Source organism: Salminus brasiliensis, chromosome 1 (genome assembly GCF_030463535.1).
Source record: "Salminus brasiliensis chromosome 1, fSalBra1.hap2, whole genome shotgun sequence".
In the NCBI taxonomy this organism is placed as follows: Eukaryota; Metazoa; Chordata; class Actinopteri; order Characiformes; family Bryconidae; genus Salminus; species Salminus brasiliensis.
Window position 1 is genome coordinate 97,100,792 of NC_132878.1, and position 25,693 is coordinate 97,126,484.

General features: G+C 44.4%; 4 protein-coding genes across 6 annotated transcripts; 2 read left to right on the forward strand and 2 right to left on the reverse strand.

The window, feature by feature from the left end:
- Nucleotides 1-303: 303 nt before the first annotated feature.
- On the reverse strand, nucleotides 304-5,286 carry LOC140558993 (uncharacterized). The gene is made up of 3 exons (XM_072682735.1): nucleotides 5,264-5,286; nucleotides 2,394-3,688; nucleotides 304-1,652 (listed from the first exon to the last, which is right to left on the reverse strand). Exons 1-3 carry the CDS (start codon nucleotides 5,284-5,286, stop codon nucleotides 1,234-1,236), a joined length of 1,737 nt encoding a protein of 578 aa, XP_072538836.1. The 3' UTR covers nucleotides 304-1,233.
- A 2,381-nt stretch (nucleotides 5,287-7,667) lies between these two features.
- Nucleotides 7,668-11,302, reverse strand: rpp25l (ribonuclease P/MRP 25 subunit-like). Its single transcript, XM_072659741.1, has 2 exons — nucleotides 11,016-11,302; nucleotides 7,668-8,902 (listed from the first exon to the last, which is right to left on the reverse strand). Exon 2 carries the CDS (start codon nucleotides 8,870-8,872, stop codon nucleotides 8,165-8,167), a length of 708 nt encoding a protein of 235 aa, XP_072515842.1. The 5' UTR covers nucleotides 8,873-8,902; nucleotides 11,016-11,302; the 3' UTR covers nucleotides 7,668-8,164.
- A 796-nt stretch (nucleotides 11,303-12,098) lies between these two features.
- LOC140537601 (E3 ubiquitin-protein ligase TRIM11-like) lies at nucleotides 12,099-17,499 on the forward strand. The gene is made up of 3 exons (XM_072659743.1): nucleotides 12,099-12,139; nucleotides 12,956-13,249; nucleotides 16,029-17,499. Exons 2-3 carry the CDS (start codon nucleotides 12,970-12,972, stop codon nucleotides 17,327-17,329), a joined length of 1,581 nt encoding a protein of 526 aa, XP_072515844.1. The 5' UTR covers nucleotides 12,099-12,139; nucleotides 12,956-12,969; the 3' UTR covers nucleotides 17,330-17,499.
- Nucleotides 17,500-18,181: 682 nt separating this feature from the next.
- LOC140569160 (single-strand DNA endonuclease ASTE1-like) lies at nucleotides 18,182-25,510 on the forward strand. 3 transcript variants are annotated; one of them, XR_011980635.1, is made up of 6 exons: nucleotides 18,182-18,702; nucleotides 19,141-20,389; nucleotides 21,624-21,840; nucleotides 22,110-22,272; nucleotides 22,436-23,388; nucleotides 23,735-25,510. XR_011980635.1 is itself a non-coding variant. In XM_072692519.1 (6 exons), the coding sequence occupies exons 2-6, from the start codon at nucleotides 19,160-19,162 to the stop codon at nucleotides 22,851-22,853; spliced, it is 1,917 nt and encodes a 638-aa protein (XP_072548620.1). In that variant the 5' UTR covers nucleotides 18,182-18,702; nucleotides 19,141-19,159; the 3' UTR covers nucleotides 22,854-25,509. The 3 variants fall into 3 exon arrangements, 2 of the variants coding, with proteins under 2 accessions (XP_072548620.1, XP_072548619.1); XM_072692519.1 differs by having other exon boundaries at nucleotides 19,141-19,240; nucleotides 19,352-20,389; nucleotides 22,436-25,509; XM_072692518.1 differs by having other exon boundaries at nucleotides 22,436-25,510.
- The last annotated feature ends 183 nt before the right edge of the window (nucleotides 25,511-25,693 follow it).

Sequence of the window (25,693 nt, forward strand, 5' to 3'; positions counted from 1 at the left end):
ATTCATGTAATTAACGTGATCTAATTAATCCATTTGTGGTAAAATCTGAAAGTACACCGCTGCGTCACCATAAAGCTATAACATAAAGCGAAAAGCAATAACTATACATTCTACAATAACTTTTTAGCACAACCTGAATTTATTTAGGCATTTAGAAAAAAAAAAAAAAAATATATATATATATATATATATATAATAATAATAAATATATATATATATATATATATATATATATATACAGTCAGTGGTTCAGCTCATCCCACAATGACCATACAGATAATTTACAGTGATTGGTTCAGCTCCTCCCCCAATGACCATATAGATCATATAGATTATATATACACTTAGTGATTCAGCTCCTCCCTCAATAACTGTATAGATCATATATATATATATATATATATATTCTGTGAGTGGTTCAGCTGAATTTTTGGTTCAGTATGGATCATATATATCATATATACATTCAGAGGTCCAGGCCCCCCCCAATGGTTGTATATCATATATAAAGTTATAAAGTCAGAGGTTCAGCTCCGCCCCTCCCAATGACTGTATGTATATATATATATACATATATATAGTGAGAGGTTCTGCTCCACCCCCTGACCATATAGATCATATAGGCCACATATATCATATTCTGTGAGTGGTTCAGCTCCTCCCCCAATGACTGTATGGATCATATATATCATATATACATTCAAAGGTTCAGCTCCCCCCCAATGACAGACTGTTTATACAATATATATGATCTATACAGTGTTTCAGCTCCACCCCCTAATTGGCAGTATAGATCATATGTATTAAACATAAATAGTCAGTGGTTCAGCTCCACCTCATGACCATATAGATCATATATATGGTGAATGGTTCAGCTTCTCCCCAGTAACCATAGAGATCATATTATATATATATTTTTTTTTTTTTCAGAGGTTCAGCTCCTCCCCCAATGATTGCATATCATATATAAAGTCAGTGGCTTAGCTCCGCCCCTCTTAATGGCTGTATAGATTATTTAGACCATATATACAGTGACAGGTTCAGTGGTTATATTTGGCTAAATAGTGTACATAAGCTTTCACTGCCTGTTAACTACATTAGTTTAAAACTAAAAAAAAAAACAGTAAAAAGTATAAACTGATTAGCTACATTTGGGGTAAGAAGCTGGGTTGATTGTACACCAAACTGTTCTGTTTATGAAAGCTAATGCTAAGGTGAAGTATTAGCAGGCTCTCAGGACAGCGTGTTGGTGAGAGTGAGGTAGCTTGTCGGTATGTAACACAAGGGCTTCAAGGATGAGCAGCAACGTGCAGTGCTCCATTTGTAGCTCCCTTTGGGCTCCATCTTAATGGAAACACACATGCCTTTCTCCGGATTGACCGGCTGGCCGCTGTCCCAGTTGGAGAAGCTGAAGTCCAGCCCACTCTGCCAGTACCAATTTGTGGTCAGCAGGCGGCGCCGCAGGCCGATCCACGCCTGGCCTCGGGCTCCAATCTTTGTCAGTTTCAGGGCGGTGGAAACCTGGGCCTCTGCATAACTAGGACTGGACAGACGACCACCCTCCTGTATGCAGTACTGACGAGACTCCGGCCAGCTTAACCCATCATTTTTGACCTTCAGCATTGCCGGAGAGACCAAACAGCCGTTGGCGTCTGCAAGAAATCACACACTTAGAGTAATAGTGCTTTTAATTTCACTCCACTTATCTGTGCATTTCTAATTACGTGGCCTCTTTCTGCATCTTTTCCAACTGCCATCGATGCGGCATCGCCAGGCAGCCAACACGCTCTGAGGAAAGCGCCGGGGGCAGTCAGATGCCTGTGCCGGCCAACATTGCTTAAGAGTAATGAGGGGATAGAGCGCCGTCTACCCACCCGGAGAGAGAGCACGACCAACTGTGCTCCCTCAGTCTCCGGCTACTGATGGCAAAGCATGGCTCGGGATTCAAACGTGTGACCCCTGGGCCATAGGGGTGGTACATTAGACCAGGGAGCCCCTTTGAGCCCTACATTTTGGGAGTTTTTTATGGCTATTTAAGACATCCACAAATGTGTTGTCATAATTAAATAAGTAAATTGAATGTATGTTCGTTACTGCAGTTCAAAATATATATATCCAGTAGGGGGCATGTGGAATTTTGACTGATTTGAAGATGTAAACAAGCTCATTGAGAGTGGGGGTATGGTGGGTTTGGTGTGAAACCTACCCAGTCAGAACTGGTCACAGCACCAAATACCAACATAAGTAACTACTCAAGTACTCAGGCCTGTATTCTGATTATTTGGGCCAACCCTGACCAAGAATTTCCAGTTTCGCGTCTGATGTGTTCAGTTGGTAGCAACTTCTACTTCCGACCTCATCATTAACCATAACAGTAGCTTTTCTAGCTTTACCTGGTATGTCACTGACTGAGATAGCCGGACCTCCATAAGGAACCCCCATCGCCATATTCTCAAAGACGTACACCGCAATCTTCGAGGAGGGATGCCAGATTACATGCGACATCAAAGAATGAAGATTCACTCTGGCCCAAGAGTATATGGTACCAACTATGACGTTCCAGACCACCGTCGAGTCAAAAGATCCACCATCCAAGCGCACACTTTGTGCTTGCAGTGTTTCGACGATGACAAAGGCCTGAGATTTGGTCGCAGAGGTGGTGTGGACCAGGTAGCAGGCCGAGAACATGGAGACTGGGAGGAGATCTACCAAACTGCCGAAGCGGAGGAGCCTCAGGGACACAGGCTGGGAGGCTGAGATGTTGGAGAAGCCGTCCTTTAGAAGTTGGTAAAAGGGTAGGAAGGCAGAGCTGCCAGGATTCAACGTCTGAGAGCCGTAGCGTGGTGGAGATCCATACTTGAGCTTGACAGGCTGGTCTGACGTCGAGAACATTCGGGAATTGTTGGTAATGTAAGGCGGAGGTACGAGGAAACTGTCCCCCAGGAGGTTTGCGGGCCTGAGCTGATGGACCACCATCGTGCATCTGCAGAGCGAGGTGTCCAAGCAAGGGTGGGTTAGCAAGATGGAGATGTTGGCTTTAGCGGTGACCTTCATCAAGGAGTCGCTGCTCTGTATCTGGAGAACCTCGAAGGGGCTGAGCTTAACGCTCGTCTCCGAGCCGCTTTGTTCGTTGGTGACCTTCACCGTGTTCTCCTTATCTTCTGCGTTGATGATGAGAACCCGGAAGTAGTTGTAAGTCTGGGCCTGACTGGAAGAATCCAAAGAGACGACCCAGTTTGTGATGCTGTAGTCGTTTAGCATTAAGAGGAGCTCTGTGAAATTGAGGAAGGGAACGTGATACTCCTGACCCAGGTTAGTCACAGGTTGGACGACGTTGGTCTGGACGCTGTTCGCCCTCTCGCTTATCGAAAACACAGTGATGTCATTGCTGCTGGTGATTCGGACAGACTTTGAGGATTGGCCGAGTTGGTGCTCCTCCACCTCACTGGGAAGATACACAGCTTGCGTCTGGCCTGCGTTCAGGGTCCCCGTTTTAATGACGGAGCCGTCGAAGACGACATAGAAGTTAGTGCTGGCGTGGAGGGCGGTGATTTTGAGGATGTTGGTAACACTGGATGGATCGTAGGAGGCGACGTCCACCGGAAAGGCCGTGACGAAGTCCCTACCACAGTCCACCACAGCATGGCCTGGTGAAAACACACAGGTTGTTATTGGTGAAGTCCAGGGTCTTCAATCTCACCTCACAGTCTACTGCTCCAACACATTCCCCTCATAGGTCTTGTTTAGACTTCTGACTTACACAGCAACTGAATCCTGATGGTTACAATGTTCAGAAAACAAAGCCGTGTGGGACACCCCTGGTGGTCAACTGTGGTACTGACGTATAGCTATCTGTGCTCACCTTCTTCACCCAGTGTCCAAATAAATACACTGGATCACATAATCAAACCAATCAAAATGACCACACTGACTAACACTCTGGCTATTGAGTGCTAATTGGCTGTTGTTCTGGGCTACTGAGCGCTAATTAGCTTGTATTCTAATTACCGAGCACTGATTGGCTGGAATTCTGACTACTGATTTGCCTGTTGTTCTGGCTAGTGAGTGCCGACTGTCTTGTTCTGGACTAAGTGCTAATACGCTGGCATTCTGGCTACTGAGCGCTGATTGGCTGTTGTAATGGCAGTGAGTGCTGATTGGCTGGCATTGTAACTACTAAGTCCTGATTGGCTGGTATTCTGGCTACTGAATGCTAAATATCTTCAATTCTGGCTACTGAGTGCTGAATGTGTTTTTCTAGCTAATGAGTGCACACTAGTTGGAATTCTGGCTACTGAGTGCCGACTGGCTGGCATTGTAACTACTGAATGCTTATTACTGAGTGCTGATTGGCTGGTATTCTTGCACTGAGTTCGGAATGGTTGCTATTCTGGCTACAGAGTGCTGAATGTTATTTATTCTGGCTACTGATTGGCTGGTATTCTGACTAGGTGCTAATTGGCTGGCATTGTAACTACTTAGTGCTGAACATCTTATTACTGAGTACTGATTGGCTGGCATTCTGGCTACTGAGTGCTGATTGGAAGGCACTGTAACTACTTAGTGCAACGCGTCTTATTACTGAGTGCTGATTGGCTGGTATTCTAGCTACTGAGTGCTGACTGGTTGACAGTCTTTCTACTGAGTGCTGATTGGATTGCATTGTAACTACTTAATGCTGAACGTCTTATTACTGAGTGCTGATTGGCTGGTATTCTGGCTACTGAGTGCTGATTGGATGGCATTGTAACTAGTTAGTGCTGAACGTCTTATGACTGAGTACTGATTGGCTGTTGTTCTGGCAGTGAGTGCTGATTGGCTGGCATTGTAACTGCTAAGTCCTGATTGGCTGGTATTCTGGCTGCTGAGTGCTGACTGGCTATTGTCCTGGCTACTAAGTGCTGAATGTGTTTTTCTAGCTAACGAGTGCTGATTGGCTGGTATTCTGGCTACTGAGTGCTGACTGGTTGGCAGTCTTTCTACTGAATGCTGATTGGATGTCATTGTAACTACTTAGTGCTGAACATCTTCTGACTGAGTGCTGATTGGCTGATGTTCTGGCTACTGAGTGCTGATTGGCTAGCTTTGCTGTTCTATGTGGAGAAATTGAGAGCAGCTTTGTGTGTTAAAATTCATAGCATTTACAAACAAGGCTTTAAATGGACACTTGCTCAGGAGCGCCCTCTAGTGTCTGAACAAACCAGAAGACATTACAAGCTCTCAGGTTTAGTCCTGGACTAACTTACCTTGATTAAACACAGACATAACGAGCAGCAAGGCCAACATGGTCACACAGGACGGACTCTTCTAACAGGCCTGATGGGTTTAGCTCTAAAAAACAAAAAGTTACACAACTGCAGTTCAGCAATTCCTGACCAGGACTGACACCAGACACAAACTAGGACAGGGTGCGGCCCAACACTTTTGGTTTCTGCAAGCTAATCTGAGATAAGGGACAAGCTGTAACAGCTACTGAACAGAGTGGTAAATCCATACAACCCAGCTAATCCAGCTCAGTTCTATAGTGTTTAAGATAAGATAAGATAAGATAGTCCTTTATTAGTCCCGCAGTGGGGAAATTCACAGTGTAGCAGCAGAAAGGGATAGCAGGACACTCAGTTACAAAAAATTGGATAAATAATTTACACTATATACACAATATAAATAAGAATTTAAAAAGCAATAAACAATATTATCTACAGCAAAAGACTCTTAATTGCACATGGGGGTGGGATATTGCACATAGAATAGATATTGCACATAGAATAGACCATATTGCACATAAAATAGACCAGCTTCCCCACCTAAACACATTGAAATCTATATCTGTGTCCAAATACTTCTGACCTCTCTGTTTCTTTAGTTATGTGAGTTTAGTAAGATCACCTCCATCTCTCAGTGTTGATCAGATGAAGATCAGATCCAGATCAGATCCAGATGATTAAATATGTGCAAAAAGAGACCGAGGCTTTCATGGGGTGTCCTCATATTTTTTCATACATCTATATTTATAGAAATGGACCAAGTTCAGCTACAGAACCCAACCCAATACAACCAGAAACTCTCATTTAAACATATCAAATGTACTTCAATCAGCTTCAGACTGAGGTTCCCAAATCAGACCCCTCTCATCATTAGGGGGGTCTGATCAGGGGTCTCATCCCAGAACCAGTCAGTTTTCAAACATCAGAAATGAGGAAAGTTCTTACCTGGTGGAGAAGACCCACACTCCAGCCTGCCAGACTCAACCTCTGAGACGGGACCTTCACAAACATGACTAACACATGCAGTTTAGACACACACACACACACACACACACACATTTGACATTCAAACCTCACTATTTTCACACACTTTTGCATGACATGCACTGGACCCAGAGCCTCAAGGACAAGGTGTTTCAGGTGACATTAAGGCAAATGAGCCTGAACCAAAACCACCACAGGTTTGGTGCGTTCACTGTGAAACACTCGGTTCTAGATAAGCTCCCCCAGTCAGAGCTGGAGTTCTACAGTGGAGGTTCTAGATAAGCTCCCCCAGTCAGAGCTGGAGTTCTACAGTGGAGGTTCTAGATAAGCTCCCCCAGTCAGAGCTGCAGTTCTACAGTGGAGGTGAAGGGAAGCAGACGTCTGAAGCTCTAATAATAAAAGCTCCTCACAGAAAGTTCTTCACCTAATGGTGATGAAGACGCTGCCTGATGCCTGAGACACGGTTCTACCAGAGTTCTGAGAAGAGCTCGGCTCTAGAACCTGCTTTTAAAATCAGATCATTAAAATGGTGGAGGGATACATGCTGCAGGGTGTAGTGCAGCTACAGAAAGTAGTCCCTAAAGAGAACTGCATTAGTTCAGATTCTCTATTCACTATTTTACCACCATCATCATCATCATCATCATCTTCATCATCATCATCAACCAACTCTGGTTTTAAACCCCTACAGAAACAAACCCACAGATCCTTCACGCCTCCAAAAAGCCAAAACCAATCAAAACTCTCAGACTGATCTCTATATTATTCTTTTATTCCAAACAAAAATAGTCATTTTACATAAATCCTGACTTTTCTGGATGAAAATACAAAAAAAAACATGAATTTGATTGATTCAGCCCTGCAGATAAAGCTCCCTGATTGGTTCTTGACTGGGGTGTAAAGGTCCTTCAAGTAGTACAGAAGCATTTCATCGGGAGCCTCCAACCCTGCTCCTGGAGAGCCACCTTTCCACAGATTTCGGACCAAACCTCAATCCACCCACCAGACCCAACTAATCTCTGCCTTCAGAAGTTCTTGACTGGCTTCCAGAAGGAGGGTTGGAGAACACTGAATTATAAAGGCGAAGGTTCTTCACAGTTCTTCATAGAAGTATCTACTGAAAGGTTCTATAGGGAAACCACTGTTTGGCACTGTTTCTGATGTGTCTCAAGAAATCAATACTTTTATTTCCTAATAAAATAAAAATTTAACTAAAAAAATCTACAGAACTGTGCAAAAGTCCCAGCACTCTTCATTTATTTCATTTTTGGTCCAAAAGCATCGTTCAGGAGAACTTTCTGAGGAGATCGGTTAGAAGATAATCCACTTCCAAAACAAATGAAAGCAGAAAAGTCAAAGAGTGAAAATGAGTTTCCAAAACTTCCAAAACCCCTGGGAGACCTGGTAGACCCCCCCCCCAACACTGCCCCCCGTCAGATAAGCAGCACTGAAATGCTTTTCTCCTCAAGAGAGAGAAGAAAATCCAGCTCCGCTCAACTTCAGATCCGAGAACATCCTACGTCCTACATCTTACATCCGCTGCAAGAAGACGTATCAGCACCACAGGTCTGGGAGGACGTGGCTGGTGAGAAGCAGGAAATATAAATGCTCCATGTCTTCTAAGACTGAACCTTGTGGTTAGATCTCCTGCAGGTTTCACAACACTCCCACCACCATGTTTAACAGATGAGATGGTGCGCTGTGGATCCTGGACAGGTTGGGAGGTGTGGTAAGATCTCCTGCAGCTTTACTAAAGGTAAAGGTGGACCATCTTCACATCTCAAAAATCTGATTTTAGATTTTAGAACAACGAAAAACTTGATAAATGAATAAAAGAAGGGTGCTCAGACTTTCGAACAGCACTGTAAGAACATTTCTTTGATCTTCAGGTGTCCTAGGTTAAGGAATAGCTGTCCTCACTCTTGTCCTCCTCCTGCTGCTGTTGTTGTTTTTCGTCCTTCCCTGGGACGTCCTGTCTGCTTCCTTGGGCCTTTACCTCTCCCTCCTTCTCCTCCTCCTCCTCCTGCACTTCCAGGACCTCCAGGACCTCCACCCCGTCCTCCTCCTCCTCCTCCTCTTTTCCTCCTCTGTTGATGCCTCTGGCTCTGAGACTCCTCTTTAACAGCTTGAGCCCAAAGCGCATCGAAGCTGCCCGGCGCTTGGTACCCAGGCTGGCCGGAGTCCAGCGGGTCTCTGGAGAGCAGAACCCAAATCCCAGGCACGTTCCTGCTGACCGTGAGGTTGTCCAGGCCAGCCTCCGGCTCCAGCGGCTCCCAAGTCTCCTGCACGGTCCGGTAGAGCAGCCGGGTGCACTGGTGCAGGCCGCGGACTCGCCGCTTCAGGATCTCCACGCAGGTGATGGCCTTGGCCACGCTCGGACCCACTCCGGTGAACACGATCTGCCTGCACAGGCTTCCCCCAGAGGCTGGAGCGCTCTGCTGCGGTTCCTCTGCAGCCCCGCTTTCGGCCGGCGCTCTCCCCTCCATGCGGCTCAGAGCGAACTTCATGAGGTTGCGGATTTTGCTGCCGTCCCGAACTCGGACCTGAGGGGTGTCGGCAGAGAGGCTGGGGAAGGGACACGGGCAGGGCTGCTCCACCACACCTGCCTTTCTGTAGTTCTCCATAGTTCACCTGCAGCTGCAGCTGGAGCTCACCTGGATGCAGAGAAAAAAAATCACATTCATTTAGAACTATTAGTTATTGATTATTGATTACCACTCAAACAGCAAAACATACGTTATCAATTTAGCACTATTGATTAGTATTCATTGATAAGTACTGCTCAGACAGTGTAACTGATATTAGTGTAGAACTACTAATATTTATTGATTAGGATCACTCATACAGTAAAAAGTGTTATTAATTTAGCACTATTAGTTATTATTTATTGATCATCACTCATACAGTAAAAAGTGTTATTAATTTAGCACTATTAGTTATTATTTATTGATCATCACTCATACAGTGTAACTCGTTATTAATTTAGCACTATTAGCTATTATTTAGAACTATTATTTCCTGATTATCACTACAGTATAGTTATTTATTGATTACCACTCAAAAAGTGTACATTTTATTAATTTAGCACTGTTATTATTTATTGATTCGTATCACTCATACAGCGTAACTAGTATTAGTTTAGAACTATTATTATTTATTTATTATCGATTGTAGATTGTTAACTGTTACTAATGTAGCACTTTTAATTATTTATTGATTACCACAGTGTAAATTACATCACTACTTTAAAAGAATTTAAAAGTATAAGTAAAAGTTATTATTTATTGATTATGATCACTCATACGGTGTAACACGTTATTAATTTAGCATTATTAGTTATTCTTTATTGATTATGATCACTCATACGGTGTAACTCGTTATTAATTTAGCATTATTAGTTATCATTTATTGATTAGTATCACTCATACCATGTAATTTGTTAATAATTTAGCACTATGAATTATTATTTATTGATTATGATCGCTCATACAGTGTAACTCGTTATTAATTTAGCATTATTAGTTATTATTTATTGATTAGGATCACTCATTCAGTGTAACTTGTATTGGTTTAGAACTATTATGTGTTCATTTTCACTTGTACATTAATTGTACATTGGTAATTTAGAACTATTAGTTATTTTTGATTATCACTCATACAGTGTAAATTACATTATTAAATAATTACTCATTATTGATTAGTACCACTCAGGATAAATGGTATTAGTAGAATGATTATTTATTGATTTTCTCTGTAACAAATTGTTACAAATTTAGCAATATTAATTATTCATTATTTAACACTTTGTGTAAATTACTTTATTATTTAGAAGTATTAGTTATTATTTAATGATTACCACTCGTATAGTGCAAATTATTATTAAGTTATTAATTATTATTAGTTTATTTATTTACTGACCATTAGTATCAATAAATAAAGAAGAGTGTATGTCAGCGGTTGGAGCTCCGGGCTATGGCTGCCCACCGCTCTGGGCATGTGTGCTCACTGTCACTGTATGTGTGTGTATGTGTGTGTGTGTGTGTGTGTGTGTGTTCACTGTACACATGCTTAGCTTAGAATGATTATTTATTGATCATTCGTACAATAAAAGTATTAGTTATTTATTGATTAGTACCACTCACAGTGTAAATGGTATTTGTTTAGAATGATTAATTTATTGATTATCATACTGTGTAAATTGCTTTTCATTCAGAAGTATTAGTTAATTTATTGATTACCACTCAGTTTAAATTACAATATTAATTTAGAAGTGTTAGATATTATTATTGATGATCACTCACACAGTGTAAATTCTTAACTGTAATCATGTTATTAATTATAGTGTAAATTATGTTATTAATTTAGAATGATTCTTATGTATTGATCACCAATTAGTTATTATTGATCAATTACCACTTGTACAGTGTAAATGATTAGTTTAGTACTATTAGTTATTGTTTATTGGTGTCAATACTTAAGTACTATTAGTATTTAGCTAGTACTGTCTGCACAGGGCAAATGACAATATTAGTTTAGCTCCATTATTGTTTATTGATTAGTACCACATATGCAGTATAAAATATAACTATTCATAAGTATTAGGTATTGATTATTAGTCAGAGCCAGCATCACTGCTGCAGCCTGTGTTACTCAGTAATAGTATTAGCTAGAACCATCAGGACAGTCTGTATGGCACTATTAGCTGATCACTCTGTTCGATCACTCTGATTATTGATGAGTCTCCACTCAGTGCAGGATGTACTGTACCTTTCACAGCAGGAGAGAGAGCTTCCCCCAGACGGTGCTGCAGTGCAGGCTGTGGACCTCAGACTGGGCTGTGAGTTAGCAATCTGCTAGCTAAGCTAAGCTAACTAAGCTAAGCTAAGCTAACTCAGTGTATGGTAGTATCAGTAGGACATACTGACACCTCCACCTGTCCAGACCCCTCTCTCTCTCTACCGCACACACTCCTGGTCCTCTCACACACCCCGCTGATGGAGGTGTAGCTCGGTTTAGCTGACTGTCAGTTAGCCTCCACCGGCGGCCACGTGGTCTCTCCCCGAAGCACATCTGCAGATAAGCGGTCGAATCTGCTGCAAACCGCCGAACGGGCTCATGGGAAATGTAGTCCAGTTCGAACAAGCGCTATTAAAGGCTTGCTGAGTGTGTGTGTGTGTGTGTGTGTTTGTGTGTGTGTGTGTGTGTTCAGTATTATGCACCCCCACCCCCTCTCCTCACACACACACACACACTATATGGACAAAAGTATTGGGACAGCTGTGTTGACGCTTGAAGGGAAGAAGGCTTTAGGTTGATTTCTAGTAGATTTTGGAGGAGGAGCATTGCTGTGAGGATTTGATTGCATTCAGCCAGAAAAGCGTTAGTGAGGTCAGGATGGAGGTACTGGATGGAGCCAGAGACCACCGCAGTTCTTCCACTGCTCCACAGCTCCTCAATGCTGGGGGGCTTTATTATACCCCCCCTCTAGCCCACGCCTGGCATTAGGCAGCATGGTGCCGATAGGGCCATGAGGTTGATCTGCTCCAGGCAGTGCTCCTTAAAAACCGAGTGCAACCTAAAGTAGCTGAATACATGCATTAGAAGGGGTGTCCACAAACATTTGGACATACAGTGTACTTATATTAGAAATCCACTGATCTGACATTTCTATAAGAGGTCGGTCTCTAGCATGACACCCTATAGGAACTGTCAGCGTGTCTCTGACCCGGAGCCATGACTATATATGGCATGAAGAAGACGGGTTCTTCCTTTTTAAGTGAAGTTGCCAAACCACTGTTACAGAAGTGGAGTTACGATAAGTCCACTTCTTCTCAGACCTCCGCAGAACTGCTCTGCTGTCAGCAGCCTGAGAGGCATCGAGGAGGAAGGAGGTAGGACTGTACAGCTAAAGTTTATACAATCAACCGTTTAGTGCTTTATCAGTCAGCAGAAGTTCAGAGAAGTGCTGAAATTAATATTAATGGCATAATATGGATCTATAATCTAAAGATGTCGCTTTGCCTTTAAAGGATCCTTATGCTATGTTTTTTTGTGAGGGCCTTTTAGGCCTTTTAGACCTTTTAGGGATTTTAATGGTTCATCTAGCAAAAAAAAGCAGGATTAAATCGTAAATGTATTTTTTAATTAATTATATTTATTAATTTTATTAAACTGGATGTTTTTTTGGTACTGGCCCTTTAATACATGCTGCATATCTCCATATTTGATTTTTAATTTTTCATGTGACTGTATCTTATTAGTTGTTCTATACATTGCATTATTTATTTATAATGATGAATATTCATGATGAATGGACCAATAGAAATGCTCCAATGACTTGAAATCTAATATAATATAATAAATAACATTGACTTCCATTGAAAGTTTAGATGTTTTTATATGTTATATATATTATGTATCTTTTATACACTCGTGCTCGCTACGAAAAAAACACCAACAATTAAAATTTCCATTGAACGTTTAGATGTTTTTTTATTCTCCTGTAAAGCTGCATTTTGGAGCTCTGAATGTTTTGTTTTGATGATATCATTAAATAAGCTCTGTTCTGATTGGCTGTTCTATAATGTATCTCATCCAATAAACAGTCTGGGTAAAAAAAATCATCAACTTTACTGACTATGAATGGGGTGGGACTTAACTAATAGCCAGATATATTATATACAGCATATCAGCGTCCCTCCTTCCAGACAGAGTAAGGAAGATGTCGGCTGTGGCTGAAGATCTGGAGGCCGAGCTGAGCTGTGCCGTGTGTCTAGACGTTTATAAGGACCCGCGGCTGCTGACCTGCGGCCACAACTTCTGCCATGCATGTCTGCTTAGACTGTGGGAGAACCAGGGCGCCGACCTGCAGAGCTATTCATGCCCGGAGTGTCGCACCACCTTCGAACACTACCCAGCCACCCAGAGGAACATTAAACTGTCCAACATCATCGGACACCTCCAGGCCAACCGAGAAGCGCGAGACAGTGGTGCCGGAGCAGGTGGGGGTTTAAACCTTTTATACACTCGCGCTCACTCTGAAAAAACACAGTGCATCCAACAAGAGCGAAAGCCTCGTCCATCTTTTATACACTCGCGCTCACTCTGAAAAAACACAGTGCATCCAACAAGAGTGAAAGCCTAGTACATCTTTTATACACTCACGCTCACTATGAAAAAAAAACAGTGCATCCAACAAGAGCGAAAGCCTCGTCCATCTTTTATATACTCGCGATCACTATGAAAAAAAAACAGTGCATCCAACAAGAGCGAAAGCCTCGTCCATCTTTTATATACTCGTGATCACTATGAAAAAAAAACAGTGCATCCAACAAGAGCGAAAGCCTCGTCCATCTTTTATACACTCGCGCTCACTGTGGAAAAAACACAGTGCATCCAACAAGAGTGAAAGCCTCGTCTATCTTTTATACACTCACGCTCACTATGAAAAAAAAACAGTGCATCCAACAAGAGCGAAAGCCTCGTCTATCTTTTATACACTCGCGCTCATTCAGGAAAAACACAGTGCATCCAACAAGAGCGAAAGCCTAGTACATCTTTTATATACTCGCGATCACTATGAAAAAAACACAGTGCATCCAACAAGAGCGAAAGCCTCGTCTATCTTTTATACACTCGCGCTCATTCAGGAAAAACACAGTGCATCCAACAAGAGTGAAAGCCTCGTCCATCTTTTATACACTCACGCTCACTCTGAAAAAAACACAGTGCATCCAACAAGAGCGAAAGCCTCGTCTATCTTTTATACACTCGCGCTCATTCAGGAAAAACACAGTGCATCCAACAAGAGCGAAAGCCTCGTCCATCTTTTATACACTCGCGCTCATTCAGGAAAAACACAGTGCATCCAACAAGAGCGAAAGCCTCGTCCATCTTTTATACACTCGCGCTCATTCAGGAAAAACACAGTGCATCCAACAAGAGCGAAAGCCTCGTCCATCTTTTATACACTCGCGCTCATTCAGGAAAAACACAGTGCATCCAACAAGAGTGAAAGCCTCATCCATCTTTTATACACTCGCGCTCACTCTGAAAAAAACACAGTGCATCCAACAAGAGTGAAAGCCTCGTCCATCTTTTATACACTCGCGCTCACTCTGAAAAAACACAGTGCATCCAACAAGAGTGAAAGCCTCGTCCATCTTTTATACACTCGCGCTCATTCAGGAAAAACACAGTGCATCCAACAAGAGTGAAAGCCTCATCCATCTTTTATACACTCGCGCTCACTCTGAAAAAAACACAGTGCATCCAACAAGAGTGAAAGCCTCGTCCATCTTTTATACACTCGCGCTCACTCTGAAAAAACACAGTGCATCCAACAAGAGCGAAAGCCTCGTCCATCTTTTATACACTCGCGCTCATTCAGGAAAAACACAGTGCATCCAACAAGAGCGAAAGCCTCGTCCATCTTTTATACACTCGCGCTCATTCAGGAAAAACACAGTGCATCCAACAAGAGTGAAAGCCTCATCCATCTTTTATACACTCGCGCTCACTCTGAAAAAAACACAGTGCATCCAACAAGAGTGAAAGCCTCGTCCATCTTTTATACACTCGCGCTCACTCTGAAAAAACACAGTGCATCCAACAAGAGCGAAAGCCTCGTCCATCTTTTATACACTCGCGCTCATTCAGGAAAAACACAGTGCATCCAACAAGAGTGAAAGCCTCATCCATCTTTTATACACTCGCGCTCATTCAGGAAAAACACAGTGCATCCAACAAGAGTGAAAGCCTCGTCCATCTTTTATACACTCGCGCTCACTCTGAAAAAAACACAGTGCATCCAACAAGAGTGAAAGCCTAGTCCATCTTTTATACACTCGCGCTCACTCTGAAAAAACACAGTGCATCCAACAAGACCCTTGTGTATCTTTTATCTGATATCAGCAAGACGTTAACTGCTTTAGCTGATGCTGGAAACTGAGGACAAATCATTCACCGAGTATAAAGTATAAAGTAATGAGTCCTCACCAGCATCTAGCACTGTAACTGTTAGCTGTAGTGTTAACATTAGCTTCTCTGAAGAGGAAGATACTTACCCAACACGAGAAGCCCTCTTGTTTCTACAGCTATTATTTCATAACAGAACTTGAATAGAACTAAAAATAACCACTGATGCCTAAAAAAGACAGTTTTCAATTCAGCCAAGTCTGTTAAGTCTGTTTTTTCCATTTCCTTGCTGTTCATCTGTTCATTATTAACATACACATATATACATACATATATACGTATATACACATACATATACAAAATTAGTCTGCATGCAAATCAACCATCTGTTTAATAATCTAATAATCCAATCTGTTTTTTCATTAAATGTTTACAGGCTCCTTTTCTATATGTTTTTTTTAAACAATAAGACAAAAATATGTCTTTACTTTAGTGTTTATCTATATTTTTTAATTATTATTATTATTATTATTTCACTTGTTTTACTACGATTATGTTTACCATCTTGCTGTATTTTTATCTCTGACATTTTTATTAATAACATTTTTATATTATATTTATATCATATAAAAATATATATATATTTTTTTTTAATTATTTATTTTACATTGGCCTGCACTTTTATGTTATAAATGTGCTATATAAATGAAGTTGTTTATTTTTATCATATTTATTATTATTATTATTATTGTCATCATCATTATTATCATCATTATTAGGATTGTGATGAAATTATATATATATATATATATACATGCATATGCTTTATATATTTCAATTTGTCCAATTTTTCACATTTTACAGTGCAGCTACAACACCCAGAGGATGCTGAGCATGTGCCGACACCGGCGGCGGTGTGTGCTGACCACGGGAGACCCTGGGAGTTTTTCTGCAAGGAGCACAAGTCCTGCCTCTGCAGATCCTGTCTGGAGGAGCACCAATCCCACCCCTACCTGCTGCTGCAGGACGCTAAAGCTGTTAGCATGGCCATTCTGAAAGGACATATCAGGACACTGGAGAAGTCCCGGACGCAAACGCAGGGCAGCGTAGAATGGCTGCGGTGCGCCAGCTCCCGGCTCGCCAGCGATCGCGCTAAACTGAGGGAACAGCTGGTGCAGCTGTTTGATGAGATACAGGACGCTCTGGCGGCTGAAAGGGAGGCGGTTTTCGCTCTTGTTGATCTGGAGGAGGAAAGAAGCCTCACACTTTTAAAGTCTCGCCTCGGGGAGGCGGAGGAGAAGCAGGGAGAGTTAGCATGGCTAATCACGGAGGCTAACGGACTGGTGGAACAGGAGATTCCCGCCAAAGACTTCATGGACCGTTCTGATTGGGTGATGGAGAGGATGCTGAAGGTTGATGTGCTGCAGGCTCCACCATGCCGTGTCGAGAGGCATGAGCTGGACAGGCCTGCGGTTGGTCAGCTACAGCGAGACGGTCAGGCCGCTGTGAGAAATGTTAGCAAAGGGATACGTGAGAAACTGAGGCTGGGGAAGAGCAAGCTTATGGAATCACCCCCGGTACCCCCAAAACCACTCAGATCCATCACCCTGAAACCCCCCACGCCAGAATTAACAGATCTGATACTGGATCCAAACACGGCCCACTGCAACATTAGCATATCCGATGACCGCTCATCAGCCCGGTGGGTGGCCCGTCCCCTGGCACGTCCGCCTCATCCCGAACGCTTCCGGTTGCACCCCCAGGTGCTGTGCAGTCAAGGCCTGTCCGAAGGAGAGCACGTCTGGCAGGTGGAAGTTGGAGGCACCCGCCGGTGGGAGGTGGGGGTCACCTGTAAGAGCCGGGACCAGGCCTGGGTAGACTCCTGTATCAGCTGGGCTCTGCGCTGGGATGGCCGCCAGCTCCAGGCTTTCGAGGGACACAAGCGCTACTCCAACCCCAAACTCGGGACCCTGAAGCGAGCCCCAGAGCTCATCCAGGTCCATCTGCACTGCGGGCTGAAGACGCTGAGTTTCTGTACCTCCGAGGACGGCCTCCTGCACAGCTTCAGCATAAAACCCTCAGGACCCGTCTTCCCAGGCTTCTATCTGGAGGAATCGTTTGTGAAGATCAAGAAGCAGGACAATATCCATCAGATCTTTCCATGACTTGCACTTATTTATGTATATATAAAAAAACCTGACTGTCCAAAAGTATCCAGACATCCTTTCCAATGAGAAACGCCTCCATAAAAAAGCCCTGACCAGTTAAACATCTAAGCCCCCCAGCGTTGGGCTGTGGAGAGAACTGTGTTCTCTGAGGTGATGGACCTCCATCTTTGGGATGAGTTGGATCATCCTACTTTAGTACCTGTCCTCACTTTTGCTCCAGTGTGGCTGAGTGCAATCAAATCCTCCTCACAGAAAGAGTAAACCCGCATATGTCATGTTCTGAACACTGGTAGGGTGGTCTACCAGTACCAGACCAGTAGAAACCAGTATATGTTGTGTTTTAAACACTCTCATACTGGTTAACCAGCACCACACCACCACTAGACCAGTATAAACCAGTATAGACCAGCATAGCCCAGTTTAAACCAGTATAAACCAGCATATGCTGTGTTTTGAACACTGGTATACTGGTTAACCAGCACCACACCAACACCAGACCAGTATAAACTAGTATATGTTGTGTTTTGAACACTGGTATACTGGTTAACCAGCACCAGACCAACACCAGACCAGTATAAACCAGTATATGCTGTGTTTTGAACACTGGTATACTGGTTAACCAGCACCACACCAACACCAGACCAGTATAAACCAGTATATGCTGTGTTTTGAACACTGGTATACTGGTTAACCAGCACCACACCAACACCAGACCAGTATAAACCAGTATATGCTGTGTTTTGAACACTGGTATACTGGTTAACCAGCACCAGACCAACACCAGACCAGTATAAACCAGTATATGCTGTGTTTTGAACACTGGTATACTGGTTAACCAGCACCACACCAACACCAGACCAGTATAAACCAGTATATGCTGTGTTTTGAACACTGGTATACTGGTTAACCAGCACCACACCAACACCAGACCAGTATAAACCAGTATATGCTGTGTTTTGAACACTGGTATACTGGTTAACCAGCACCACACCAACACCAGACCAGTATAAATGAAAGGGCTGATAGGGCGGAGGTAACTGTGACCTCCACCTGCTCTCAGACAGGGTGGAGGTGAAACGCTGAAACTCTGCTGTGCAAAGAAACACCCGGCCATCATGCACGGCGAGCAAAGCACGAGCGCATCTGAGAGAAAGGCACTCACGCGCTTTGTTGTTGTTATTATTATTATTAACGGATGTAAACAGAACTAAAGGGGCTTGACTGGATTTTTTTGAAGTTTCGTTTTCCTCCGCGTGACGCACTTCAGTTTCCCTTTCCGTGTAAACGAGCGCCCCGCGTGGGCACGAGCAGACGCGCAGGACGTGCAGGCAGCGCGAGCTCCTCTTTACCCTCTCTCTGTCAGTGAGCAGGTAAAGCAACCTTTACCTTCATTCCTTTAATCCCTTTACCTCTTCAAAGCAGCTTACTGTCTTTGAACTTGTGAGTCACGTGTGTTTGTTGTGCGTGACGTCACTGCAGCTCTTCTTTTTTTAGGGGGGTCAGGGTGCATTCCAGTTGAGTACTAATTAGTAATCCGGGCTAGTATTTGAGTATGAAGTATGTCATATAGATAAAAGTGTGAAATTGCACGGCACTGCGGGCTTGTTTGCCGGCTCACTGGCTGACTGGCTGGCTGACTGACTAACTGACTGACTAGCTCACTGGCTGACTGGCTGGCTGACTGGCTGGCTGACTGACTGACTAGCTCACTGGCTGACTGGCTGGCTCACTGGCTGACTGGCTGGCTGACTGACTGACTAGCTCACTAATTCTAGCGCTAATTTTCTTCTCTCTCTGAATTTGTTGAGGCCTCAAACCCTGGGAGCCATGGAGGACTATGATCTGAAGATCTACATCAGCAGCCACAAGCATGTCCTGAAGAAAAAACACTTCCGAGACAGCAAGCTGGTAATCGATGGATGCAATTTGTACCACACACTTTATTTCACATCGGGCTTGGATCAGGAGCACGGGGGCGAATACGCCGATTTTGAGGCAGTGGTTTGTCGCTTCTTTCAGAACCTTAAAGAGTGCAGCATCAAGCCTTACGTTGTGCTGGACGGAGGGGACGACGTCCATGATAAGAACATCCACGCCACCAAGAACCGAGCTGAAGGCAGGATTAAAAAGGCTCACGCCTTGTCTGTAGGACGTCCACGCAAGGTCCTGCCTGTCCTCGTCAAGGACGTGTTCAAGCAGATCCTCAGGAAGCTCGAGGTGCCGTTCGTTCAGTGCGTAGCCGAGGCCGCCTGGGAGGCCGCTGCTTTGGCCAACGAGTGGAACTGTCCGGTCCTGTCCAACAAAACCGACTTCTACTTTTTCGACATCAAGGGAGGGTTCTTACCGCTTTATCGCTTCCAGTGGAACAAGCTGGCCTTGGTGAAGAAATCGGACAAGAAATTCATTCCGGCCAAAGTGTTTTCGCTGGACCGTCTGTGCACCAGATTAAACCTCATGAGCAAACATCTCCTCCCTGTTTTCGCCACCATCCTGAGCAACCACATTGACCTGGACAAGGGAATGCTCCCGTCCCCGAAGTCCTCAGAAAGCAATTCTATCGATGGCTTGCTTAGATGGTTGTCCCGATTTAAAGTCCCAGAAGATGCCATTCATGCCCTCCTGAGCCACATTAAGAACCCAGAGGATTCAGGTGCAGTCCTCAAAGTCCTCACTCAGGGCCTGGAGGGGTACAGGCTCACTCCCAGCTCCATAGCTCAGTTCTTCATAAGTGGAAAACCACCCCCAAGCCCTTCACCGTGTCTGCCGGAGTGGGCTCTTCAGCATTTGGCCAAGGGCAAGCTCAGCACCATCATTGTTGATGTCCTAGCAGAGCAGAGGACCATTCTCAGCTTCCCAGTGGAGAATTTCAGACAGTGCAGCAGCAATCTGACCTCCCGGCCCATACGGCAGGCGATTTACGGCCTACTGCTGAGCACGAGGCCTGGTGCAGAGGTGGAGGAGTACGACAGGCAGGGGCTGAAGCTAACCAGCTCCAGGGTTGAAGCTGTTCTGCCAAGCAAGACCACTCCTAACCTTCAGCTGGAGACCCTGTGGAAGGTAAAACAGTGCTGATTTGGAACTAGTGCCATCGTTTGTTATGTTATGTTTATGAAGGTGATCAAGGCTGAGATACTAGGCTAATGCTAATGTTGCTAACAAACACTGGACTTGGAGATTGTGCCTATCTCTGGTTAGTTGATTTGCAGCCCAAACAGCATGGCCAGACCTTATTTTAACATTTAACTAAACAGTGTGAGGTAATACAGTACATTCACTTAATAGACAAAAGTATTTGGACACCTGCTCATTCATTCATTCTTCTGAAATCAAGGGGATTAAAAGAGCTGATCCTGCTTCTGTTGGAGTAACTCTCTCTAAGGTCTACTGATTTTGGAGGAGGAGCATTGCTATGAGGATTTGATTGCACAAGAGCATTCGTGAGGTCAAGATGTTGGATGATCACCACCCCAGCTCATCCCAAAAGTACTGGATGGAGCTCCACCACCATCATTCCAGAGAACACAGCTCTTCCACTGCTCCACAGCTCAAAGAAACCCCTCTAGTCCAGTAATGGGTGCAACTTAAAGTAGCTAAATGCATTCATTAGAAGGAGTGTCCAGAAATATTTGGACATTTAGTGCATATTAGTGCTGTCTTTCATTATGGTCTGTGAAGATGACTATACTTTATAGTTTTTAGCTTATTACATCCACCTACTTTGCTGTCCACCACCCAAAACTATTCAGGCAAGTGCAGCTCTGTGACCCCTGATGTAGACCTAGAGCTAAAACAGCTTACCGTGGCATCACCAAAATAATATCTGGTCAGCAGTGGTCCGATAGGGGTCTTTACAGTGGAGCTGAATAGAAGAAAGCGTTGGTCGCCATGACTACCACACAGATACAGCCCATAATTTATCTCCTATCCAAACCCACCAGTGCAGCTACACGAGTCTTCTGAGTTTTATATGGAATGATGATGATGATGATGATGGTGGTAAAATAGTGAAGAATAGAGAATCTGAACTAATGCAGTTCTCTTTAGGGACTACTTTCTGTAGCTGCACTACACCCTGCAGCATGTATCCCTCCACCATTTTAATGATCTGGTTCTAAAAGCAGGTTCTAGAGCCGAACTCTTCTCAGAACTCTGGTAGAACCGTGTCTCCGGCATCAGGCAGCGTCTTCATCACCATTAGGTGAAGAACTTTCTGTGAGGAGCTTTTATTAGAGCTTCAGACGTCTGCTTCCCTTCACCTCCACTGGGTCAGGTGTGTTTCTTCATCTTGTAGACCCCGTGGCACTGGCGGCAGCAGGTTTTCTTGGACGCTTTGTGTGCCTCTCAGGCTCCTGACCGGCTCCTCGTCCCTCCCAGTCTGCAGCTGGCCGTCTACGTCACATGCTACTGGCTGAAACATGCACAGCCAGAGCCCAGACCAGAATTCTTCTGGGCCTTGCTGGTCGGCCTGGTCTACGGAGAGCTGTCCAGAGATCCGGTCACACAGAGAGGTGAGAGGTCCTTATGCAAGCATTAATAAATCGTGGTTAAGGCATTAGATGAGGGCTGAGGAACGGAGGGCCCTGATAGAACCTACCAGTTAACAGGTGAGTTGGGTCAGGTGTGCTCGAGCAGAAAAAGTCCAGTCCCAGTAAACTAATCCAGTTCCAGTAGGGTTTACCCATTTTCACATCATGACCCCACACAAGCAAACGTCCACCTTGCCTTCCTGGACACATCTGATTGGTATTTGACCATCTTCATCTCTCCTGGTTTTTAGGGGCGGTGCCGAAAAGGCTTAAGAACCTGAAGAGCCGGGGCGAGCAGACCCCTCTGGACCTGGAGGCGGCTCACGCTTTCAGCCAGTGGCAGGGCAGCCTGAGGGACAGTATCTGCCTCAACCAGCTGCTGGCCAATCTGGTTCCTGAGCCTGAGTATGCATGGTAAACACTGTAACCTCAGTGTACACACAGTTACGCATTCACACACACATACATTTACACACACAGTTACACACACTCATACTTACACACACTCACACACACATAGTGGTTACGGAGTAATTCAGCACACATTCCCTGTGTCTTTTCCCCCTTGGTTGTCCAGGCTGTACGAGGGCGTGTTGCTGCACGGTGCAGTCGGGGAGCTGAAGAAGGGCGTCGCTCCGGAGTCCCTCCTGGCCGGAGTCCCTCAGGCCCCGCAGCTCTACCAGCAGCTGAAGGAAGCAGTGGAGCACGAGCTGGACGATGAGATGAGGATGAGGTTCGGCGCCAGCAGCGGAAGGCCGAGCGAACGGCCTACGCTTGAGGGGTGCGCGGCCGACCTGAGCGACATGTTCGAGCAGCTGATGGACAGGGAAGAGGAGGATGATGAAGATCCACAGCACAGAAGGAGGAAGAGCAAGGGCTGTCACCTTGACGACAGGATCTACGGGCAAACCTGCAGCATCCGCACGAGACTGCGGAGCAGAACCCGCAAATTATATCCCAGAGAAAAGAAATCTGAGCAGTCCCACTGGGAGTAAACTGACCGACTGACCGAACCTCCAGACACGTCTGAACTGTTTGGTTTGGGTTGTTTTGATGTTTTTGATTTACTTAATTAATTAGTAATTAATGACTAATTACTTAATGAATTATTCCTTCAAATGTGTAGAATCAGAACCAGCTGCAGATGATCAGCACAAGGTTCGAAAGGATTCTGGAGAAGGGTGGAGATGCAGAGGAGTCTGGGAAGGATCTCAGGGATGGGGCTTCCTAAGGTGCTGCCACTATGGCCCAATAATCGCTGGTTCAACTCCTGGGTCGTACTGCCTGCCATCAGCAGCAGCAGCAGCCGGAGCCTGAGAGAGCACAGTAGGCCTCGCACCCTCCCTCGCAACCTCACTCCTCCCACAGCACTTCAGTGGGTACCTGGGTACCCGGCACTTTCCTCAGAGAGTGCTCATTGGCTGCCTGGTGGTGTCGCATCGGCAGCAATTGGAAAAGAGGTGGTGGCTGGCTGTGCATGTGGCAGTCCTCCCAGTGCTCCCAGTGCTCCCAGTGTTGGGAGTAATACACGTGAGGGAGTGAACACTAACTAGTGGGATGGGTTATTGGCTATAATCTAAAATTAGGGTGAAAAATTGGGTTAAAGAATATACACACAGTGCCTCCAAGTAGTATTCAACTCCCTGCAGATTTAGCAAATTTAACAAGTTGCAAATAAGTTAAAGCCCTGTAACTTTGAACAAGAGCAGCATTTATTAACAGATGCATAAATATTACAAACAAAAAATATAAGTTGCTCAGTTTCAGTTTCATGTGGACTTTAATCTTGAGCTCCTTCCACAAGTTTTCAATTGGGTTAAGGTCAGGAGACTGACTAGGCCACTGCAACACCTTGATGGTTTCCCTCTTGAACCAGGCCTTGGTTTCCTGGCTGTGTGCTTGGGGTCGTTGTCTTGGTGGAAGATGAAATGACGACCCATCTTAAGATCCTTGATGGAGGAGCGGAGGTTCTTGGCCAAAATCTCCAGGTAGGCTGTGCTATCCATCTTCCCGTGGATGCGGACCAGATGGCCAGGCCCCTTGGCTGAGAAGCAGCCCCACAGCATGATGCTGCCACCACCATGCTTGACTGTAGGGATGGTATTCTTGGGGTTGTATGCAGTGCCATCCTGACGCCAAACGTCACGGGTGTGGTTGGCACCAAAGACCTCGATCTTGGTCTCATCAGACCAGAGAACCTTGAACCAGTCTGCTTCAGAGTCCTCCAAGTGATCACGAGGCTTGACATGGCGCTTTGAAAGTAAAGGTACCTTACGGGCTCGTCTGGAACGGAGACCATTGCGGTGGAGTACGTTACTTATGGTATTGACTGAAACCAATGACCACACCACCATGAGATCTTCCCTGAGCTCCCTCTTTGTTGTCCTTGACTGTTCGGACAAGCCTGGCCTCTGCACGGGAGGAAACTTTGAAAGGCTGTCCAGGCCGTGGAAGGTTAACAGTAGTTCCATAAGCCTTCCACTTCCGGATGATGCTCCCAATGGTGGAGACAGGTAGGCCCCACTCCTTGGAAAGGGTTTTGTACCTTGTGACCCTCCACGATTTTGTCTCTGATGGCCTTGGAACGCTCCTTAGTCTTTCCCATGTTGACCATGTATGAGTGCTGTTCACAAGTTTGGGGAGGGGTTTAAATAGTCAGAAAAGGCGGGAAAAAAACTGATAATTAATCCAAACACGTGAAGCTCGTTGTTCTTTATGCCTCAATTACTTCTTAATACTTGAGGGAACCAAACAGAATTCTGGTGGTTTGAGGGGTTGAGTAATAATTGACCCTCTGAATAAACTTTTCACAATTTTAAAAAACAAAAAACAAAGAAATAACATTTTTATTGCTGCAGTGCATTTCACACGTCCAGGCTGATCTACAGTCCAAATGTCACAATGCCAAGTTAACTCCAAATGTGTAAACCTGCAAAATCTGCAGGGGGTTGAATACTACTTGGAGGCACTATATATATATATATAAAGAGAAAATCAGACGCCCCCCTGTCTGCTGAATCTCTGGATCAGACCCTCCTAGAGCAGAGCAGAACCTTCAGGAAGCTCTCACCACAGCACCTGCCATCAGAAGGAGACACACACATCTAAAAGCCATCAAAGCAAAGCTGTTATTATTATTATTAATTTTTAATAAATACTTTGACTAATTATTGTTCTAATGAGGACCAGATCTGCAGATGTTTACATGCATCACATGACTGTGTAAGTACAGAGCTTTAGAAGGGAGACCTTTACATCTGTCCTGCATTCATTTAATTAATTTATTAATTAATTAATTTATTAATTAATTAATCCGAGAAATGCAGTGGATCAGTTTTCAATTGTATTAAATATTTAAAATTAATAAACGGTACTGTCCGCCCAGGCTGTGGGCTTACATCCAGTCCTCTGCAGTTTCTTACCTAAAGTTCTTGCTTTAATCACATGTAAGCATGTGCAGCACTTTGGAATCATAAGGACAAAAGTATTGGGACATCTGCTCATTCATCGTTTCTTAGGAGTCTGTCTTGCTACTTTAGTTAGTTAGTGAGTAACTGTCTCTACTGTCCAGAGAAGAGGGCTTTCTACTAGATTCTGGAGCTTTTAGCATTGCTGTGAGGATTTGATTGATTGCATTCAGCAACAAGAGCGTTAGTGAGGTCAGGATGTTGAAAGATGATGATCCACCTCACCTCATCATCCCCAACTCATCCAAAAGTGCTGGATGGAGCTTCACCACCACCATCATTCCAGAGAACACAGTTCCTCCACTACTCCACAGCTCCTCAATGCTGGGGGGCTTTATACCCCTCTACTAGCCCACGCCTGGCATTAT